This window comes from Pseudomassariella vexata, assembly GCF_002105095.1.
Source record: "Pseudomassariella vexata strain CBS 129021 chromosome Unknown BCR38scaffold_11, whole genome shotgun sequence".
In the NCBI taxonomy this organism is placed as follows: Eukaryota; Fungi; Ascomycota; class Sordariomycetes; order Amphisphaeriales; family Pseudomassariaceae; genus Pseudomassariella; species Pseudomassariella vexata.
The window spans coordinates 1,552,716-1,571,852 of record NW_024467966.1 but is presented as its reverse complement, the minus strand read 5'-3'; the positions used below and the strand labels follow the sequence as shown (position 1 = coordinate 1,571,852).

Sequence of the window (19,137 nt, the reverse complement as noted above, 5' to 3'; positions counted from 1 at the left end):
CCGCCAGAGATTCTCCGCCGACGCATCCTGAAAGCTTGAGTCACTGTCAAGTGAGAGTCTTGGGCGAGTCGGTCTATTTGGCTGACAATGTCGATGAGGTTTAAAAACGGTCAGGGCTTTGCTAACCGGCGACTCAGTCACCCACTATTCAGAGTGGCTGTACCAATATAACATATACGAGAAATGGTCGATCTTGGAACCGAGAAGAGCAAAGCCCGGTTTCGATGATATACTTGTGTTACATACCACCAAGTTCTTCAGTGTAAATGAGTGACAATGAAGGCCCAATGAAGCAATGTGATAAAAGTCCGCATGCCATGAGCCGGATATCGCATTTCCACTTCCATGCCTCTACCATAATCCGACACCCGCACTGCGCAAGCCATGTTATTCCCCCTCGGTTCCCCATCGAATTCAGTCCCATCACATACTCTCTGCCCAGACTATAGATCACTCCCTTTCGTAAGTCCTTCTATCATTCCAGTCTACCTATCTCCAGCCTAAGAAGATCTCCATTAATCCATCGAGAATTGATATGCCAAGCCTCTGACAGCGACCCAAGAATGCTCCCGGCGTCGCCCGCCCACGCTAGGCTCGAAACAAATCTTGGCTCTTTCGATAAGCCCTTAATAGAGTTTTGCCCCCATGAACTTGCCGGGGTCGGTTATGTGGAGTTGCCATATTCATGCGCCATTTTGGCATCTCCTGGTTTTATCTTGCGCTTTCGATTGGCTACCGGATAGCAGCTCCCGAGGAATGGGATAATGCAGCTCTGTCATCTACCGCCGAATTAGAAATGATAGTGCATACAATCCCAGGGTTGATCACGATAAGAAAGGTTTTATTGGGGCAACTGTCCGCGGTTGTTAGTCGAGCCGCGTAGGTAATTCCATGGATGGCTTGATAGTCCCTAGTACGGTCGGGTCTGATCATGTTGATCTGCGGGCCGGCAGATAAGTCGCAATGAGTATAAAAGAGTTGTGTATCCTCTCTGGGGTGGTTAAGGGCGTCGTTGCGACCAAACACCTTGAACGTCGTCCCCGGACTAACCAAACTGCCCACCATGGCTCAACCTCAGGATCGTGTCGCCGACGCACTGCCGTCAAACGACCTGGAGAAGAACAGATGTGACTCAAAGGCCAGAGATTCAATTGAAGCCGCCAAGGACCACAGCAATGGGCAGATAAACGCCTTCAATATCGACCCCAAGGCAGAGCGGGCGCTCGTATGGAAGTTCGACTTACGACTACTCCCAGTACTGGCAATTATGTACCTGTATGTGTGTTCCAGAGGCACACCAAACATAATCAATACCAACTCACAGTCCACAGATTCAACAGTTTGGACAAGTCGAACCTCGGAAATGCCAAGACGGCCGGATTGGAGAAGACAATCGGTCTTGTTGGAAACCAGTACAATACCGTTCTTTCGGTAAATACTTATATGTCAAGAGCCATGTAGAACAAGTAACTAACTGTTGGGAGGTATTCTTCGTTCCCTACGTTCTTACGGCCCCCTTTCTGGGGTTGTTGGGAAAGAAATATGGACCTAGCAAAGTATTGCCATGCATGATGTTCTGCTTCGGCGTCTGCACTCTGATGGTCGTGTGCGTGTCCAATTTCGGAGGCCTGATGGCCATCCGATGGTTCCTCGGCATGAGCGAATCCGCCTTCTTCCCCCTCGTCATCTACTACCAGACTACGTACGCGCACCACCACCCCTTCCCCAGAATAATACAACCTGCAACACGACACTAACAGCACCCGCCAGGTTCTACCGCCGCGGCGAACTCGCCCGTCGCCTCGCCATTTTCTACGCCGCCTCCAACATCGCCTCCGCATTCGGCGGCCTCCTCGCCTTCGGTGTTTTCCAAATCCACAGCGGCGCCATCGCCTCCTGGCGGTACCTCTTCGTCATCGAGGGCGCCTGCACGGTGCTCTTCTCCATCTTCGCCTTCTTCTACCTGCCTAAGTCGGCGTCGGAGGCAAATTTCCTCACCGACGACGAGAAGCTGCTTGCATACCACCGCATGGCCGTCGACAGCTCCTCCGTCGTCAACGAGAAGCTCGATATCAAGGATTCGTTCAAGATCTTTAAGCACGGTACTAGCTGGGTTATTCTGCTTATTGAGATTTGTCTGGGTGTGCCGCTGCAGTCTGTGTCACTTTTCTTGCCGCAGATTGTCGCACGGCTAGGGTATGGCACTGCGAAGACGAATTTGTACACTGTTGCACCGAATGTTACGGGGGCGGTCATGTTGCTGGCTCTCGCGTTTGCGAGTGATCACACCCGGCTGCGTTTCCCCTTCGTTGCGCTTGGTTTCTTGTTCACGTTTGTGGGCATGGTTATCTACGTCGCCATCGATGTGGAGCAACAGCTGCAGGTCGCCTACTTCGCCTCATTCATGATGACCTGGGGCACATCGGCGCCGTCTGTCTTGCTCGATGTGCTTTATAACAACAACATTGCACACGAAGGACAAAGGGTGGTCTTGACGAGTATTGGCGTTCCGGTTGCCAACCTGATGGGTGTTGTGAGTTCCAACATCTTCCAGAACAAGGACGCCCCCAAGTATATTCCTGCGCTGGCCACGACGGCTGCGTTTGGTGGAGCGGGGTGTGTTATTACATTGCTTCTGGGAGTTTACATGATTGTAGATAATAAGAGGAGGGATGCAAAGCAGGGCGTCAAGGTCAAGGCGGAGGACATCCCGACAGAAAAGCTCAGGGATGGGCCAGATACTCCCGATTTCCGTTGGTTCTTGTAGGAGAGTATATATGAATGGTAGCCAACTTAGAATATTCTATTAGACATGTTCTTGAAACAGTGATCATATAATTAATGATAATTGAGCAAAGTGTTGGTGGTGATAAGCGAAAACTCTTGAAACAAAGTTCCATCGATCCATCCTATCCAGTTGTGGCATTTGTGACAAAACTTATGAACTCCTACTCATAATCTGTGTAACGTTCTCTGCGCGTTTTCTTTCAATGTCAAATGCACTGCCGCGGCGTAACGTTTAGCATTTGGACGTAGGTACGATCAGGCAAATCTTCGAAGTGCTCGGTCATCCAGGACACCACATTAACCTGTATAAAGTCAGAGTATCTGCGAACTTGCAGCTTGAGGATGACCTCATATGGGCGTAAAACAAAGGAGGAAAAGCGATTGCTTGAATAATGCAACAATGCAGGATGCTACGGGAAGGCTTCGAGACATGCATGTAGCTGCTCCGCCTACTTCTTGACTGGAAGGCATGGGCATCAGGCTTTTCTAGCATTGTTTTCTGGCGTCATCTGTTCTAACTCCCTTTCTCTTAGAAACAATTGCATTCTCATCACTCTTCTCTTTCTCGTCAAGCATACGTCCTTTCTTGCATGTGGGCTTAGCACAGGCCAACTTCTGTTCGGCCTTATACTGTGCAAGCAAGATCTCGAATGTCTGCAAAACGGATCTCAGAGGAATACTCTGAAGGCATTCCTCTCCAGTGTTAAGTCTCTGCAGGTTCTCAGTACTACAGAAGTCAGCCCACTGCTCCGGAATCTCGTCCGCGAGCGTAGTGTCGATGTTGAACTCCCGCAGGAACAGCATGAGCTCGCCAGATAACTTGCCCCGGGTCTGCTTCACCTTCCCTAAACGCGCCGTGTATTCTTCCACCTTCTTGCACATCTGCTGCATTCTCTGGCTTTCTTTGAAGGTCCAGGCAAGAGGGACATCACCGGGCCCCGGCATAGCCACAATCTTGATAGGTTCCAACTCCCATAAATCCTCCAACATGTTTCCCTGGTTGAGATGCTGTCGTATGCGCCCGTAGACTGCAAGATGAATCTTGCGTTGGACGACGATGTTGGGCGGTTCGTCAAACTTGAGGTCGGCGTGGTACATGAAGATGGGTAATTGGCTGCCCGTGCCAGCGAAATTGTTGTCCATGCCGAGGAATGTGGAACCCGTGGCGTACCCACAGGGGGATCTAAATGTACCGGCCCTTGGGTAAATCTTCCGCTCAGGGGATTTTGATTTGCTGGACGGGGACGAGGGTATGTTTTCTGTCTCATTGCCGTCGTTGTGAGTCGCGCCGTCGCTATACCGCCCAGGTTGGGGAGTATTCAAGCGCGCTTTAGCCATATTTGCGAGTATGCATAGATGACCAGGAAATATGACAAGGGAATAGGGATTTGATTGGCGAAAGTCTTGAAAATACGATAATAGAAGGAGAAGGCTGCAATCTCGGCGAGTGAAGGAGGCAGCCTTATATGCTTACAGGTGGCTCCTGATGGAAGGACGCATGCTGACCGTGCGTGAGTCTACATTCAGACTCCCCACTGCCCGAAACTTCCATTAAAGCGTAGAAATCCGCGGCTCTTAAAAACTATGCTCGCAGATGCGACGTTTACGTGCCACGGCGACTCCAACGTAATGATGCAAAAGTATAACGTACCCCACAAGCAAGTTGGCCACTTTTTCTTGGCACCGTACGAACAACCTTTTAATTAACATCTTTACACATACCAAGATGGGATCGAATTGGAAAGAAAGCGACATGATTCTAGCGTGTCAGGCGCTTCAATCGAAACCCGAATTAAGCATCCGACGCGCTGCCTAACTCTACAATGTCCCTCGTACAACTCTAGCTAACCGAAAACGCGGACTACTATCTCGACGCGATACTCGATAATCTAGTTATAAGCTTACGGAATCAGAAGAGTTAGCGGTCGTACAATACATACTTGACCTAGATTCGCGATTATTCCCTCCCCGGCTCTATGGTGTTGAAGCTATGGCTAACCGACTGCTCCGTGACCGTGACGCTGGACGCGTCGGCGTCAACTGGGCCTCGAACTTCGTACGACGACAACCAGACCTTCGGACGCGTTTTAACCGAAGAATCGACTACTAACGAGCCTATTGCGAAGATCCTGACGCGTATCGCGCGTGGTTTACGCTCGTACGAAATACAATTGCGAAATATGGTATCCAAGAGGCGGATATCTATAACTTCGACGAGATAGGGTTCGCGATGGGCTTAATCTTATCCGAGATGGGAGTTACAAGTGCCGAACGACGCGGAAGGCCTCGTACAGTCCAACAAGGCAATCGAGAATGGGCTACAGTAATCCAGGGTATTAATTCGTCCGGCTGGGCTATCCTGCCGTATATTATTGTCGCGGGTTAAAACCACCTTGTTACACTCAAAGGTGGTCAAAGATTTGTGAGGTTGTAAAAGCATGACATTCTATCTATGATTGATTGATTGAAATTTAACGTCTCATCACGTGAGACGTGCCGGGCGCAGTGCCGGCATGGTCTATGCTAGTCGAATCTATGTTACAGGGGACTGTCTTCATCTAACATTCCTGTTCAGTGCGATGGGCAGATCTCAGTAAAGAAATTGGTCTCCTCCGCCCATTGGCAAAAGTGACATTCTATCTAGTCCTATGGAGCACGAAGGTTGGACTTAGTCCCAAAGAGCTAAGTCACGTGGTAACCTTGGTGGTCTTAGCAAAGCCCACCAAGGTTGCCTAACACACCTCTTATCCTGGTATGAGAATAGCCTATTCCCGTCCGATTGGGTAATCGCTGTAACTAAAAACGGTTGGACAACAAATGAGCGAGGCGTAGACTGGATTCAGCACTTTGATCGCTATACGAAGGATCATACGAAGGGTGTTTATCGTCTTCTTATCCTCGACGGGCATGAGAGCCACCACTCGACTGACTTCGAGCTATATTGCAAAGAGCATACTATTATTACACTTAGTGTGCCTGCTCATTGGTCACATAAGCTCCAGCCTCTCAATGTAGGCTGTTTTAGGGCTTTGAAAAGGTCGTACGGCAAAGAAATTGAAGACCTAATACGGGCGCATATAACCCATATCTCGAAGGAGGATTTCTTTTCGGCATTCTATAGGGCGTATCGTACGACTATAACTAAATCGAATATCCAGGCAGGTTTCATGGGGACAGGACTTATTCCGTACGACCCGGAATATGTGATTTCACAGCTGGATATTAAGCTACATACGCCTACACCTCCTGGGAGCTCGTCTGGCGCCCCCTTAATCTGGGAATCAAAGACTCCAAATAACCCAACCGAGGCGCAATCCCAGTCTGAATACATTAAAAACAGAATCTTACAGCATCAGAATAGCTCCCCGACGACAATACTTAGGGCTATTGACTAATTTTCACGTGGTGCGACGGCTGTTATGCATCGGTTAGTTTTACTTTAGGATGAGGTTACTACACTTCGGAAGGCTAATCAAGAGCTAAGCCGTCGTCGAAGGACTAAAAATCGACAGCTACAAGATGGAGGATCTTTTAGTTTACGAGACGCTCAGGACTTACAGTCTCAACGGGATATTTAACAGCAGCTATAGGATGATGATATACGTGTAAGTCGTCGTCGTACGAGACCGGCCGAACCACGCCGACGGCGCTGTGGGATCTGCGGAGAGCCCGGACATAATGCTCGTACTTGTGAGAATGATAAAGATACGTACGAGGAAGAGGATTCCGATTAGTTTGAATTATTATTTTTTAGTTTAGTTAAGTTATTGAAGTTATTCATACGGTGCCAAGAAAAAGTGGCCAACTTGCTTGTGGGGTACGTTAGCATTTGTGTCCAGAACATCAAAGTAACAACTAAAGTCATCAAACAGCCTGTCATGCGCATCGGGGTCTTCTATCAGATCCAACACCTCTACACATCCTCTTAGTGACCTTCTAAAGACAGAATCTGCCTCATGACATTCAATAGCATGCGGTTCACCGAGTCTTCTGCGCCCAGCAAGTTGCCGCAACGCCAGGCGACGAACCTATCCGGCCGCACGAGCACACACCCCGATTCTTCTACGCCCCGGAGACGTGTCCAGTCAAAGTAGGCATCTTCGTAGTCTTGGTTGTAGCCAATCGAAATGACGCGGATGGGTACACCAATGGCTTCGGCGACCTTGGCTGCCGCTTCCTTCCACGGCATGCCGCCAACTCCGGTGAACAGGGTGAATGCTCCTTTCCCAGCCAAGTCGATGGTCGATATGAGTCCCGAAGGGATCGCCGTGTTGAGCCACACGTGCGGCAGACGTCTTCCCGGCTTTGTACTAGGGTTGTGATAAAGAACCGGATCAGGGTTGGTGGCATCGGGGTCGGGGCCGCCATCGGATATGACCGCGGTTGAGTTATAGGATTGATTCATCTCGATTCCCAGACCGTGAAATTCATGCTCTGTCGTGGAAATGGCGACTCGCAGCTGCTCGCGCCTTTTCCGGCCTGCGTCCGTATCGGCCTCGAGTTCTTTGAGCACGGCTCTCCGGTCTGTGACTGATGGTAGAATGGTACCCAAGGCATCAAAGATTGCAGCGTGGTCTCGGAAGGCGTCGTTGGCACTGCCGGAGTGGCTGTGATTAGGGAGTCAACGGGTTGTTTGGGATAAGGGACACACACCGTTGCACTACCCCTTTGCCCACTGGCTGTCTCTCTTCCGAAAAGGTGTCAAGAAGCTGGGGTCCCGCCTTATCTTTTTCCCACGTATTTTAATAGGTTACCAAGACGATTCGGACCCAGGGGGCTTACTCTTCATGACATAGGCCACTTTCCAAGCTAGGTTGAATGCATCCTGGATGCAAGTGTTGGAACCAAGCCCGTTGAAAGGTGGATGGCGATGGACCGCATCCCCGAGACAAAATCTTCACATTATCAGTCACCAGGTTCATAAGGATATAGACCCGCAATACTTACACGCGTCCCACTGAGTACTTATTTGCACTAATCTCATTTACATTCCAGGTATTGACCCGCAGGATCTCAGCCGGCGTGTCGTCTCCAATCACTAGGCGAATCTGTGACATATACTCGTCCTTGGATGGCCGCCTTTCGAATGTGGCTCCAGGATATGGGAAGAAGATGAACATCCACTACCCAGGAGTCTCGGTTAGTGAGGGTTCTACATAAAATGGTGCAGTGTGATCAGCAGTTCCTGGTCCCGCCTGAATTGTATATTTGCGAGTTTCTTGCTCTCAAGGCAGGTCACCAGGATAGGGGCCAAGTGCTTCAGAATTACTCACCTCAAACCACGGCTTCACCATCCGCACAATACACGCCCATCCAAAATCAGGGTGCTCTCGATCCGGCTGCATTACCCAATGCAAATTCCCAGCCCGATGAGCCATTAAGTGTGACAAATCCGCCTTGACCAATATATTTAGCGCGGGCCCTCCTCCAGGCTGCTTCGTGAGCGGGATGCCCAACTGCGAGACAATTTTCGAACGCGCGCCATCAGCTCCAAAGACGTACTGTGCCTCAATAGAGTACTGCATCTGTGTGATCTTGTCCAACACCCGCACGGTCACACCCTCGGCCCCCTGCTCCAGCGCCAGGAACGCGGTGTCCCAACGTATGCGGAAACCATGCAACGTAGCGTAGCGGACGAGTTCCGGTTCGAGCAGCGTCTGCGGCAGGTCGCACGGCGTGCAGGGGCTAGCGGATTTGTACTCGCCCTGCATATAATGGTCAGTAAAGCCGTTAGTAGAGAGTAGAGTCCAACTGGAAGTGGTGTTTGTGTGATACCATTCTTCTCGGATCATTGGCCCAGGAGTAGATGCGGGCGTATTCCCTCCCTGCCATACTATGACACCAGCGGGTATGCATCATGCACTCGCCCTTGGTCGCCAACTTTGTCACAACGGCGTCCAGACCTAGATCTCGGAGGCATTCTTTGCAGCATGTGTTGGTAAGCTGTTTATTTGCAGAGAAGGGGTGTGGAGCAATCACCCATTGCAGCCATGTTGGTGATGTGTGCTCGTGGAGTATCGGCGCTGGTCGAGTTGACATCCACGATGATTCCTCGGATGCCTAGACTAGCATTGGTCTTCATTTCTCAACTTCGTTTCGACAATCTGTCTCACCATGAGAGCTCAGGAAGCAGGCCAGCGATGCCCCCGCAGGACCGGCCCCTACAATCACCACATCAACCTTAGCAGGCTGGTTCTTGGTTCCTTGACTGGTTTCCATGACGGCGAATGGGCTATCACGACGCATAACACTGCAACGCTGCGAACTTGATTGAAGCTACATCGATTACGATGCCCACGATGGAAAAGCGCCGCAGAAAATGGCTCAGGACCAAGCAAACAGATGCCGAGTATCTCCACCGTGACAAACAACGGGTATTAGAAAAAGTGGGGCAGCTTAAACTTTAATTAATTCACATAGTAAGGGAGGGTTTCAACTGTTGAAATGCTTGGGTACGTGTGCAGGAAATAACTGTTTATACAGGAGTGTGCGTTGGCAAAGTGTAGGATGGGGATGCTCGCGTATCTTATGCCAGTGTACTTTGGAGGTGCGGGTTGGACGTGCAGATAATGACGAGGAAACCGACCGTGCCATAATCTTGCTGCCAAGCCAGAGACTGCCCAGTGGGTAATCTAGCAATGGCAAAATCGTGTATGGAGACGTGATGGTTTGTGTTTTAGTTTTTCAAACTGGCGTAACTGGTACTTCACTGCTGGCTATTTGGGGCCCCGGAGCTGGGGCCGGAGCTGGGGAGGGTATTGCCGAAGGTGCGTCGTCCTGGCGCCCGCATTTAACCAGGGCATCTCTCTTGAGATGTGAGCCTTCATGTGTATACCTTGGGGCTTTGGGACCTAGGATCACCTGGTTTCGATACAGCCATAGAATTCCGCTATCAACGTGAGCGGCCAAGTCCTGCTTGGGTATCCCAGCTTCTTCTTTGAATATTGTATCTGCTCTTCTCTACCCCAGAACCTCCTCGGTCTTCCCATCTCCTCCCGTGCTCTCTCTGCATGGTCCAATAGATCCGAGTTAGCCCTTGACTCACTCACTCGCTCTCATTCCTTCTCTCTTCCGCAAACTTCTTCCACTCCTCCCCCATCTCCTCCCCAAACGTACAGTCCAGCCCCATCCGTCCAAAAAACTGCACCAACTCCTCCGAGACCTTCCCCATCTCCGTTCGAACCCGCCTTAGCCTATGCGTATAGTACTCCACCCGATTAGCAATCTGCTGCATCTTCTGTCGCTGATCAAAGGTCCACATGAGCTGGCAGTCGTTCGGTCCCCCGGCCATGGCTACCACTTTGAACGGCTCCAGCTGCCATAGGTCGCTGAAGCTCTGTCGCTGGTGTGTGATGAAAAACGAGATCAGGCTGAAGACCGCGAGGTGGATTTTGCGCCGAGCGACGCCGTCCGCGGGCTCGTGAGAATTCAGGTCCCAGGAGAGGATGTGGACGGGAAGTTCAGTGCCTTTTGGTGGAACGGCTACGGGATGCTTTGCGTAGGGGGCTGGGTGTTCGTGGATGAGTAAGTTAGTGTCTTTGTTGCGATTGGCATTCTCGACCGTCTTCGCAGGAAAGAGCTCTGGTTTCGGCTCCAAGCCGCGGCTGGGAGATGGAGCGACGAGGGCCTCGATGTTCCAGTCTTCCTGTGTGGGTCGAGGATAAAGAGTCTGCAGGCCGAATTCAGTGTGATGACACTTGAGGTCAGAAGCATCACTGATGTCGCCGTCGTCAACAGCTTCTTTCAATGGGAAGTTTAGGACACCCTTGCTATAAGGGGTGGTTGGAGGTGCTCGAGTACGCCGTCCACGAGGAGCGGATTTTGCCATTTTTCTTGCACGAGATCCAATATTAGTCTGTTTGAGATAAAAATACTGAGCGGAGCAGGTTTTCCTTGCAATTTCTAGAAAGTATTTCTGTGTTTTAGTCATCTGTCCGTGGATACTTATATACGTGTGTGCCTTGCATGCAGCCCTGTCCACGCGTGTAAGTTGCGATATGTCTGGGACAACCCAATGTTGAATAAAATAAAACTTTGTTTCTTAATCTTTCCAGTAGAATAATACTTTCGCTGCCCCTCTCCACTGTCCAGGAGGTCCGAAAGTACTGTCATATGCAATAGCATGGACTTCGTACAGGATAGCACCCATTTCCGTCCGGGGTATGAATATAGGACGGTGTAGTAAGGCAGTTGGGCATTAGCGAAGATGGACAAAGCCTGTAACATCAGCATAGCCTTAGCCAATTCCGTCTGGTTGATCCGTCCACCCTACCCGAACTTGGAATCATCAGAGGAGGCTGAGATGCTCACCAAAACCAAGAGCAGCCTGCTCCAAAGCGTACAGGTGCTGGACTATGCATCACAACCCGGAGTTGACTTCGAGGCCTCATGTCACCATCAACAACCGCAGCTAAAATTAACTCCCAGAAAATGGGAAAATGGCCGAGGATGATGGAAAAGTGACTAGATGTGTGAAGTTTGTGACCGAAACTGAACCCTATCGAGGCAGCTTACGGATCATTCGGGTGTCTAAATATGGTATAATAAGACTTTAATGTGGGTTTAAATCTGTACCTCACCACCTCTATAAAATGGAACTAGGCAGACTGTCAAATGTTGTGTCACATAAATCTCTATTACAGGTTGAATAATTTTATCTTCCAATGTAGGACTTTCCCAACATTTGAACCGAGTTTCCTTGCCCCTATATTTTCTTTCTCTAGTTCTTGCGTATTCAGCGGAGGTGATGATCCCCTTGAGGAGTGTCAGGGTACGGCTAGGCCGAAGGCAATAGTACAGAGTGATGGGGAGTAACGGGCGTCCCTCCTACGTAGCACCGGGTGGTCACTTGCGGTCACTGGCGGTCTCAGGTAGGGGTGCCCACAATGATGCATTGATCTATGCTCCTTCCCTATCCTACTTCGAGATGGTCCTTATATAGATAGCTAGGCCGCCGCTTGGACCCGGCATAACAGCAGGGTCGGCGATGCCAAGGATCTTGACTCTCGTCATCCCAAAGCTTCACATAGATTGTAATCATGACTCGGGAGTCTTTTGTCCGAAACACCCCTCCGGCGCCCCACCGGTGTCTTGCGTTCAGTGTCCTGACAAGGAGCCCAGTGTAAAACTGCCCCTTTCACGAAGCCAGGAAACACAACTACTTGGACCTGAGGACTGCAAAGCAAGTCGAGTACTGACGAATACACCGATCAAGATGTGTAGTGAACGATAATTTATTTTGTTTGCGTGGATCATATAGCATCTCTAACAGAATGAAAATGATTTGAACTTGTTTATTCTAATTGCGAATATGCTTTCGTATCTAGTATTTCTATTTCTATGCAGAGTGGTAACCAATCCAAGCCTTCAACTCCATTAACCCAAGATGTATTCCGAATCATGATTTCATTCCAACCATGCCATGCAATCCTTCCAGACTCATCTCTTACTATATCGTCCCAGCTCATTTATTAGCTATCCTCCCACGAATTTCGCCAAAAACAAAAGGGGCGGGGGATGGGGGGGAAGAATCTATTCCCGGCGAGCGTTGTTCTTCGCACTGGCCTCGGCCGTCAAGCGCAAGCTGTTGGGGGCGTCCATGCGATCCATGACGACCTCGACGAAGCGCATGCCCTTGCGGTCGTTGAAGTCCTGGTCGTTAAGCAAGGCGTCGAGCTCGCCCTTGTTGTTGACCCTGTATTTCTTTGTGCGCTGCTCCGAGCCGCCGAAGACGGTGACGAGCTCCTTGTACTTCCACTCCACAACGTCGTTGTACTCGGCCTCCTCGCCGTGGATGAAGCGCTCGATAGTGTATCCGTCGTTGCAGAGGACGAAGCTGGTTCATAGGTTAGCGGGATAGTTAAACAGAAAACAGAAAACAAGGGTTGCTTTAGACTTACAGGATGATGTTCAGGTCGTGACGCATCATGGTGCTGACCTCCTGGGCGGTTAGTTGGAAACTGCCGTCGCCCTCGAATAGGATGGTACGGCGGTCGGAACCGGCATCCTTGGCACCAAGGGCGGCACCCTGGCATGCACCGACGGCCCAACCAATGCTGCCCCACAGCACCTGGTTCAGCCCTGTGACGCCCTTAGGGAACTTGGTGTCCCAGATGCCGAAGTTGGCGGTACCAGTCTCGGTGACCACGATGTCGTTCTCCTTGAGGAAGTCACTAACGCGGGGCCAGAACCACTTCTGGTCGATGATCTGGTCTGCGCCCTCCAACTTCTCGGCCACAGCCTGAGGTCCAACGTGGGCAATTTTCTGGACACTCAACTTGCTCATGTCCAACCTCTCCGTCACCTTGCGCAGGACACCGCCCATCTTAACGCCGGGGTACTCGCTGTAACGAACGACACAGTGGTCGCTGTGCAGGTCAATGGTGTTGAGCTGGCTTGTCTTGTAACTGAAACCGGCCGTGTTGAAGTCACTCTTCAGGCCACCAACAGCGAGCACCACATCAGCGCCCTCAACGAGGGCCTTGACGTCGGGGTGCGAGGCGTCGCCAGCGTATACACCACCGTAGTTCTCCTTGGTCTCGTCGACAGCGCTCTTGCCCATGGGGGTGACGAACACGGGCAGGTTCGTCTTGTCAAGGAAGGCCGTGAGCTCAGGAACGGCACGGTGGCGAATGGCGCAAGCGTCAGCAAGCACCACGGCCTTCTTGGAGCTGTGCAAGGTCTTGAGAATGAGGTCCACGACGTAGTCCTCACGCTCGGGCTCGTTCTCGACGATACTGAGGTCAATTTCGGTGTCGAGGCGGGCGCCCTCGACCTGGTCCTCCACTACGTCCGAGGGAAGCATGATGTAGACGGGCCTGCTCTTGATGTAGCATTCGCGCAGGGTGTGGTCGATCTGGGCGGCGACCTCGGCAGGGTCGTTGAGCTTGGCCACGGCGCAGGAGACGGACGCGCTCATGTCGGCGAAAACGTTGAAGTCGCCGTTGCCGAGAGTGTGGTGCAGCAGCATGCCGTTGCGCTGCGATATCGTGCTGGGGCAACCAACGATGTGGACGACGGGCACCATCTCCGAGTAGGCACCTGCGATACCGTTGATGGCAGAGAGCTCACCGACACCGAAGGTCGTGATGAGGGCCGAAATGCCCTTCACGCGGGCGTAGCCATCTGCTGCGTAGGCTGCATGTTGGGTTAGCTTGCGGCTGCTTGAAAAGAATGTAGAGTGGAAACGTACAGGCGTTCAGCTCGTTTACGCTGCCGACCCACTTGAGGTTGCACTCGGGCAGGTAGTCAAGAGCGACCAGGTTGTAGTCGCCCGGAAGACCGTGTACTGAACGTATTCCGATCTGGTATAGACGTGTGAAGAGGTACTGAGCCACGTTAACGGGCTTGCTCAGGCTCTTCGTACGGATATCCATGGATGCCGACATTTTCCGTGTTGGGAATGATCTGGCTTCGTGTGGGTGATGCGAATGCTAGAGGGTACAATGTTGAAGATATGAATGATGTAGTGGTTGATAGAGGTAGCAGCCTGGAACCAAGCACTGATGACCAACCGTAGGGTTCGATCCTATATTTAAAGCTAGCTGCAAGAATAGACAGCGCATACCCGTAGGACGTTTGCGGCAGACATGGATATGCAAAAGTCGAATGAGAATCATCCCACCTTCTTTTTCCTTCCAGGCCCCATACAACTTTCACAAGTCATGTCATGTCAACTTTCTGCAGGTGGTGATTCAATGACAAGGTGCAGTAGTGGCACCATTCTGTGCTCCACCTGCCGCAGGCCGGGCTGGGCCTATGCAAGTTACCAGGCAGAGTTGTGGCAGAGCTCGGCTGTCGAAAACTCATAATGGAATAGCCCGGCGCTACCGGCCGCATTGACCCAGCGACAAGTCCGGTCAACGGGCAGATACAGATACGATTTGCTTGGGTTATAGGCCCGATTCGCTCGGCTGGCCCCGACCTTTGCGACCCCCGGTCAATCCCGAACCCGGGCATCTCACCACTTTTGAAAAATTCGATATCGCTTTCTCGCCATCGCGAAATCTTGCGTTCGCTAGATCGCCATTGACCGCGGATGGGACCTTGTCACGATAAGCCCACAATACTTCTATGCATACGAACACTACGGCACTACGAGCCACGTAAATCCACGTGCGGACATGAATGATGATAGTATGCCATTTGATCAAAGTGGCTCTAGCTGTTTCAATTAAGAAAAAAAAGGCCTCACACATCTGTGGCTCAATCCTCGGGAAACATTTCCCTTAGGTTACTGACAAATACTCCAGCCTCAGCATCCCAACGTTTGAAGAATTTGCCTGCCATGGGCAACAAATCTCGTATCTCCGTCGGAAGTACCTCGACGCCTCCTTTGACGTCCACGACTTCCAGGTTCTCTTCCGCATAGATGTGATGATCAGATCCATCAGTGCCAAGCCTGTGTTAAGTCAGCAGGTAACAACAGCGACTTCTAATGTGATTGAACTGACATGCAGCGATAATACGGCTGGAGATGTCTCAGGTGAGAACCGTCGTCCCAACCCATTGACTGCACTCCGTCTACAGTCCAGCCTAGGATCAGACCGTAGTAATCATACCGCCGGTGCTTAAATACCTGGCCCACACGATATTTGGGTTTCAGCGACCCGGTCAAGACGGTGCGGCGGCGAGGTGGTTTCTCGGACAAGTCGAGGCGTCGTATTTCCTTGATCTGGTCTCGGACCCTCTTTGACGGCAGCTCCCAGATATTTTGGCGGCGGCCGGGAGCTGCAAATGTGTCGTACATTGGACAGATGTACTTCTCGATAAGCCACGAGTCTTCGGGGAAATATTCGTAAAAGTACGTGAGCAAGTCTCTCGCATCTTGCTGCCAATCCCACCGCACGTCCTCGTTGTCTGGCATGATAGGAACCATCATGATGCTCGCCCAAATCATGCTGTACAGTGCCGGCTGCAAGTTGCGCGCCCAATCACCGCGGCTCAGCTCGATCATGGGGATCAACTCCGACACCGGTCGCGTCCGAGCTCGGAAGCTGGTGAAAGAGGAGCGGATGTTCTGCGCGGTCCGAGTAACAATCAGATCGGTAGCAGTAGGAGTCAGCAGATTATCGTGACCCGTGGTAACGCCGCATCGGTACAGGAACATGTGCAGGTAATCCTTTGAGACTTCGTCTCCAGTCGCGAAGGGATCAAGAAACATTTTTTGCTGCAAATCACCGTCCGACAAACGCTGGCCGTCTAATGATATGCCCGTTGGGGACAGGACGATAGCGTGCACCTGATTTGGCAGGGCGCAGCAGTACGCTTCGACGCCAATTCTTTCGGCGAGGACCGAGTATATCGCGCAGGATATGATGGGGAGAGACGGGTGCCGGTCATCCTTGAGGGCTCTTCCGATGAGGCAGTTGCGTAAATATCGATAGGTTTCTTCGGGATCGTCCAAGCCAGTCATGTCGTTCTCATGAAGCCACCGCGCCAGAGTGACAGCCTTCTCACGCGTGGTCATGCCTTCAATGTTCGGATGAGCCTGACGGAAGTGGTCGGCCAGCGCATCCAGCATTTCGGTGATCTCGTCCATGTCGCCTTCGTTGTCGTGGAGCATGAACATATCGAAGGCTCCTAAAGCGCGCTCCAGTCGCATGCCGCATTTGAGCTTCTCGCTGTTCGGCGTTTTCATGTCGGTGTAGTAAGCAGCGTGCTTCTGGAATTTTGCCCATTCTGCAATGGCAAGACTTCGATGGATGCTGTCGAGGACGGTGCATGAGTAGTATCTTCGGGCGAGGACGTCTTCGGCATCGTCGCTCGTCCGGCACTGGGTTAGGAGGTAGTCTTTCGCATCGTACCCAAATTGACAAATCTCCTCGGTCCTTTGTAGCCTTGCAAGTCGTGACGCGACAATTTCATCGAGGAGTTCGGCGACGCGGTGATTGCGATGGAGTCGAATGGTAAAGAGCCGTTTCCAGTCGACGCCCGATGCCCTGGTTCGCAGCTTGTCCTTGAACGCATGGTCGGATTGCCAATATTTGAAGGACGTCTCGCAGTAGTATCGCCATAGCAGTGGTGTTTCGGCGACGCGGTTCAAGCGTCTCGACAAGCACGATATCTTCAATAGAGTCTCTGCGGGGGGGATATACTGCAGGATATGATGGATTAGTTCATCGGGCAGTGCATCGAAAGGCGCCATTTTGGTGGGGGGTGGAGGGGGAGGATGATCAGCGGGAGAGTAGGTCGATCAGTGACATTGAGCGAACAGGTTGGATTGAAAGATCAGAATATAAGGAAGTGAATAATGCGAACTTTAATTGGCCAGCAGGCAGCAGGAGCAGATGTCGCGAATGCTTGCGACAGTGAAGCAATGATGCGGCAACTGAAAGGGGCGCCTCAATGCGACACGAGCTGGAGGGTGTCACTTGACAAGCCGAGGGCATGACGAAGTAATGGAATATCGATAAGTCGCAATTGGGCAATCCACCTCCGGTGCAGGCCGAAGTTTCCTCAAAAAAGTGGCAATTCCACATCGGGCAACGCGTTTGCGGAGAAACGTTGTGCCTTCTCCAGCTGCGCAGCTCGTCAGCGGATTCGGAATCCACTTGAACTGCACACTGCTACCTGTGATTGGCCAGAGCTTCCAAAGTAAACATTCAGCAAGTAACGCGCTTAGAACCCAGGTCGTTGATCGCGTTATCGTCCCCCGCTACATTTTGACTTACACGCATTTTTGGAGCATGCGAACCGTCAATTGTACGATTCTGCATTGGCTTTCCTTCTCATAATATTCTATTGCTCCCTCATCATACCCCAGGCAACGCGCATGGATGAAGTGGTCCACGACTTGCCGCATCGCACCATTTTCTCTTCCCTCAACACCACTTGCAGCCGCTCAAGATGCCCGAATTTGGCGGCGGCCTCGACACGCCTCGCACCAACCTGGGCGATGCAACATATCTTAGCCGGCAGCCCGACTTCGACATGACGCAAGAGCCTTCGTTTCAGTCGCCCTCGAAAGACAACAACCTCCTGCAGCAACTACGGAATGGCCGTTCGAACGCTGTAAATCTCAGAACACCACGCGCCTCACGCGCGCCGCTGGTCGACAGGCGCAATCTGCCCGCTGGCATCGGCGGTGCTGAGTTCACACCTATGCTCAAGTCGGCGACGCGAAATAGCGCACGACGCCGCAGCAATGGCAAAGAGAACCAGAACGTCTTGGCCACGCCTGCACTGGGCAGAATCGAGGAGGATATGGATATGACCAACATCCCTGTGGAATCGTCGCTCTACGGCCCCACAAGGGGCAACAACTCGTATATCAACGCAACGCCAATGCCTGAAGTGGACAACAGCAGCGACGCCAGCACTCCCATAGTCCTGCACCCGCGCCGTGGTGGCGATAAAGGGCCGCTCAGCGACGGCAACCAGCTTTCGCTCCGGGAACAAGAAAACGTGATCGATAGAATCGAGAAGGAGAACTTCGGGCTGAAGCTCAAGATCCATTTTCTGGAAGAGGCATTGCGGAAAGCGGGACCAGGGTTCAGCGAGGCGGCGCTGAAGGAGAATACCGAACTTAAGGTGGATAAGGTCACAATGCAAAGGGAGTTGCACAAGTTCAAGAAGCATTTGGCCAACGCCGAGAAAGATCTCGAAGCTTACCAGCAGCAAATTTTGGAGGTGCAGCAGAAGGCCAAGAAGAAGTACGCCGATGAGAGTCAAAGGATCGAGATCGAACAGCTACGACGAACCTTGGAGGACAAAGATGCCGATATCGAAGATTTGCAACGGCAATTAGATCAAGGAAATCAGGATCAGGACAAGGTGGATCGGCTACAAGACGAAATTGGCGACCTGGAAGCGGACATTCGAGCGAAAGACCGTGAACTTAACGACCGCGAAGACGAAATTGACGAACTAAAGACGCGGCTGGACGCGAGTGAAGACAAATGGAAGTTGACGGAGAAAAAGATCGCAGAGCTCCAGGAAAAGGCCCAGACTAGCGAGGAGCTTGACGAAGCCAAGGAGACCATTGAGGACCTGGAAGCCAATGTCCGGCGGCTCGAGCAGCAAATCGACGACGTAAAGGACGAACTTCAACAGGCGCTATCTGACAAGAACCGAGCCGAAAGAAAGCTCGAGGAGCTCGAAGACGAGATGTCCAACAAATCAGTAGTCCCCAAGGGAGTATCCCGTCAAGTCGAAGAGAAGATCGCCCGTCTGCAAAAGGAGTTAGAGCAGTCGGAAGAGAAGTACGCGTTCCTCGAGCAGCAAGCAGCAGACAAGGAGAAATATACCAACGAGCTGAAGGCCAAAGCCAAGCAACTCCTCCAACAGCGGGATTCTTGGGACTCGGAAAAGCAGGCTCTCAATTCCAAATTGGAGGACGTGCAAAAGGAT

The 19,137-nt window shown here is 51.6% G+C and overlaps 6 protein-coding genes across 6 annotated transcripts; 1 reads left to right on the top strand and 5 right to left on the bottom strand.

Annotated features, from left to right (window-relative positions):
• The first annotated feature begins 893 nt into the window (after window positions 1-893).
• BCR38DRAFT_397707 (putative MFS transporter) lies at window positions 894-2,807 on the top strand. The gene is made up of 4 exons (XM_040857669.1): window positions 894-1,275; window positions 1,332-1,431; window positions 1,485-1,702; window positions 1,771-2,807. Exons 1-4 carry the CDS (start codon window positions 1,064-1,066, stop codon window positions 2,765-2,767), a joined length of 1,527 nt encoding a protein of 508 aa, XP_040713140.1. The 5' UTR covers window positions 894-1,063; the 3' UTR covers window positions 2,768-2,807.
• Window positions 2,808-3,273: 466 nt separating this feature from the next.
• BCR38DRAFT_487965 (uncharacterized protein) lies at window positions 3,274-4,125 on the bottom strand (the record flags this gene model as incomplete). Its single annotated transcript, XM_040864217.1, has 1 exon — window positions 3,274-4,125. The coding sequence occupies one exon, from the start codon at window positions 4,123-4,125 to the stop codon at window positions 3,274-3,276; it is 852 nt and encodes a 283-aa protein (XP_040713139.1).
• Window positions 4,126-6,592: 2,467 nt separating this feature from the next.
• Window positions 6,593-9,492, bottom strand: BCR38DRAFT_442885 (FAD binding domain-containing protein). The gene is made up of 8 exons (XM_040860841.1): window positions 8,901-9,492; window positions 8,767-8,847; window positions 8,563-8,708; window positions 8,061-8,492; window positions 7,735-7,910; window positions 7,570-7,682; window positions 7,441-7,513; window positions 6,593-7,382 (listed from the first exon to the last, which is right to left on the bottom strand). The coding sequence occupies exons 1-8, from the start codon at window positions 9,031-9,033 to the stop codon at window positions 6,713-6,715; spliced, it is 1,824 nt and encodes a 607-aa protein (XP_040713138.1). The 5' UTR covers window positions 9,034-9,492; the 3' UTR covers window positions 6,593-6,712.
• A 340-nt stretch (window positions 9,493-9,832) lies between these two features.
• BCR38DRAFT_487963 (uncharacterized protein) lies at window positions 9,833-10,615 on the bottom strand (the record flags this gene model as incomplete). Its single annotated transcript, XM_040864216.1, has 1 exon — window positions 9,833-10,615. The coding sequence occupies one exon, from the start codon at window positions 10,613-10,615 to the stop codon at window positions 9,833-9,835; it is 783 nt and encodes a 260-aa protein (XP_040713137.1).
• Window positions 10,616-12,066: 1,451 nt separating this feature from the next.
• BCR38DRAFT_442880 (pyruvate decarboxylase) lies at window positions 12,067-14,329 on the bottom strand. The gene is made up of 3 exons (XM_040860840.1): window positions 13,979-14,329; window positions 12,687-13,923; window positions 12,067-12,622 (listed from the first exon to the last, which is right to left on the bottom strand). Exons 1-3 carry the CDS (start codon window positions 14,172-14,174, stop codon window positions 12,319-12,321), a joined length of 1,737 nt encoding a protein of 578 aa, XP_040713136.1. The 5' UTR covers window positions 14,175-14,329; the 3' UTR covers window positions 12,067-12,318.
• A 479-nt stretch (window positions 14,330-14,808) lies between these two features.
• Window positions 14,809-17,200, bottom strand: BCR38DRAFT_442876 (uncharacterized protein). The gene is made up of 2 exons (XM_040860839.1): window positions 15,240-17,200; window positions 14,809-15,187 (listed from the first exon to the last, which is right to left on the bottom strand). The coding sequence occupies exons 1-2, from the start codon at window positions 16,931-16,933 to the stop codon at window positions 14,992-14,994; spliced, it is 1,890 nt and encodes a 629-aa protein (XP_040713135.1). The 5' UTR covers window positions 16,934-17,200; the 3' UTR covers window positions 14,809-14,991.
• Between the last annotated feature and the right edge of the window lie 1,937 nt (window positions 17,201-19,137).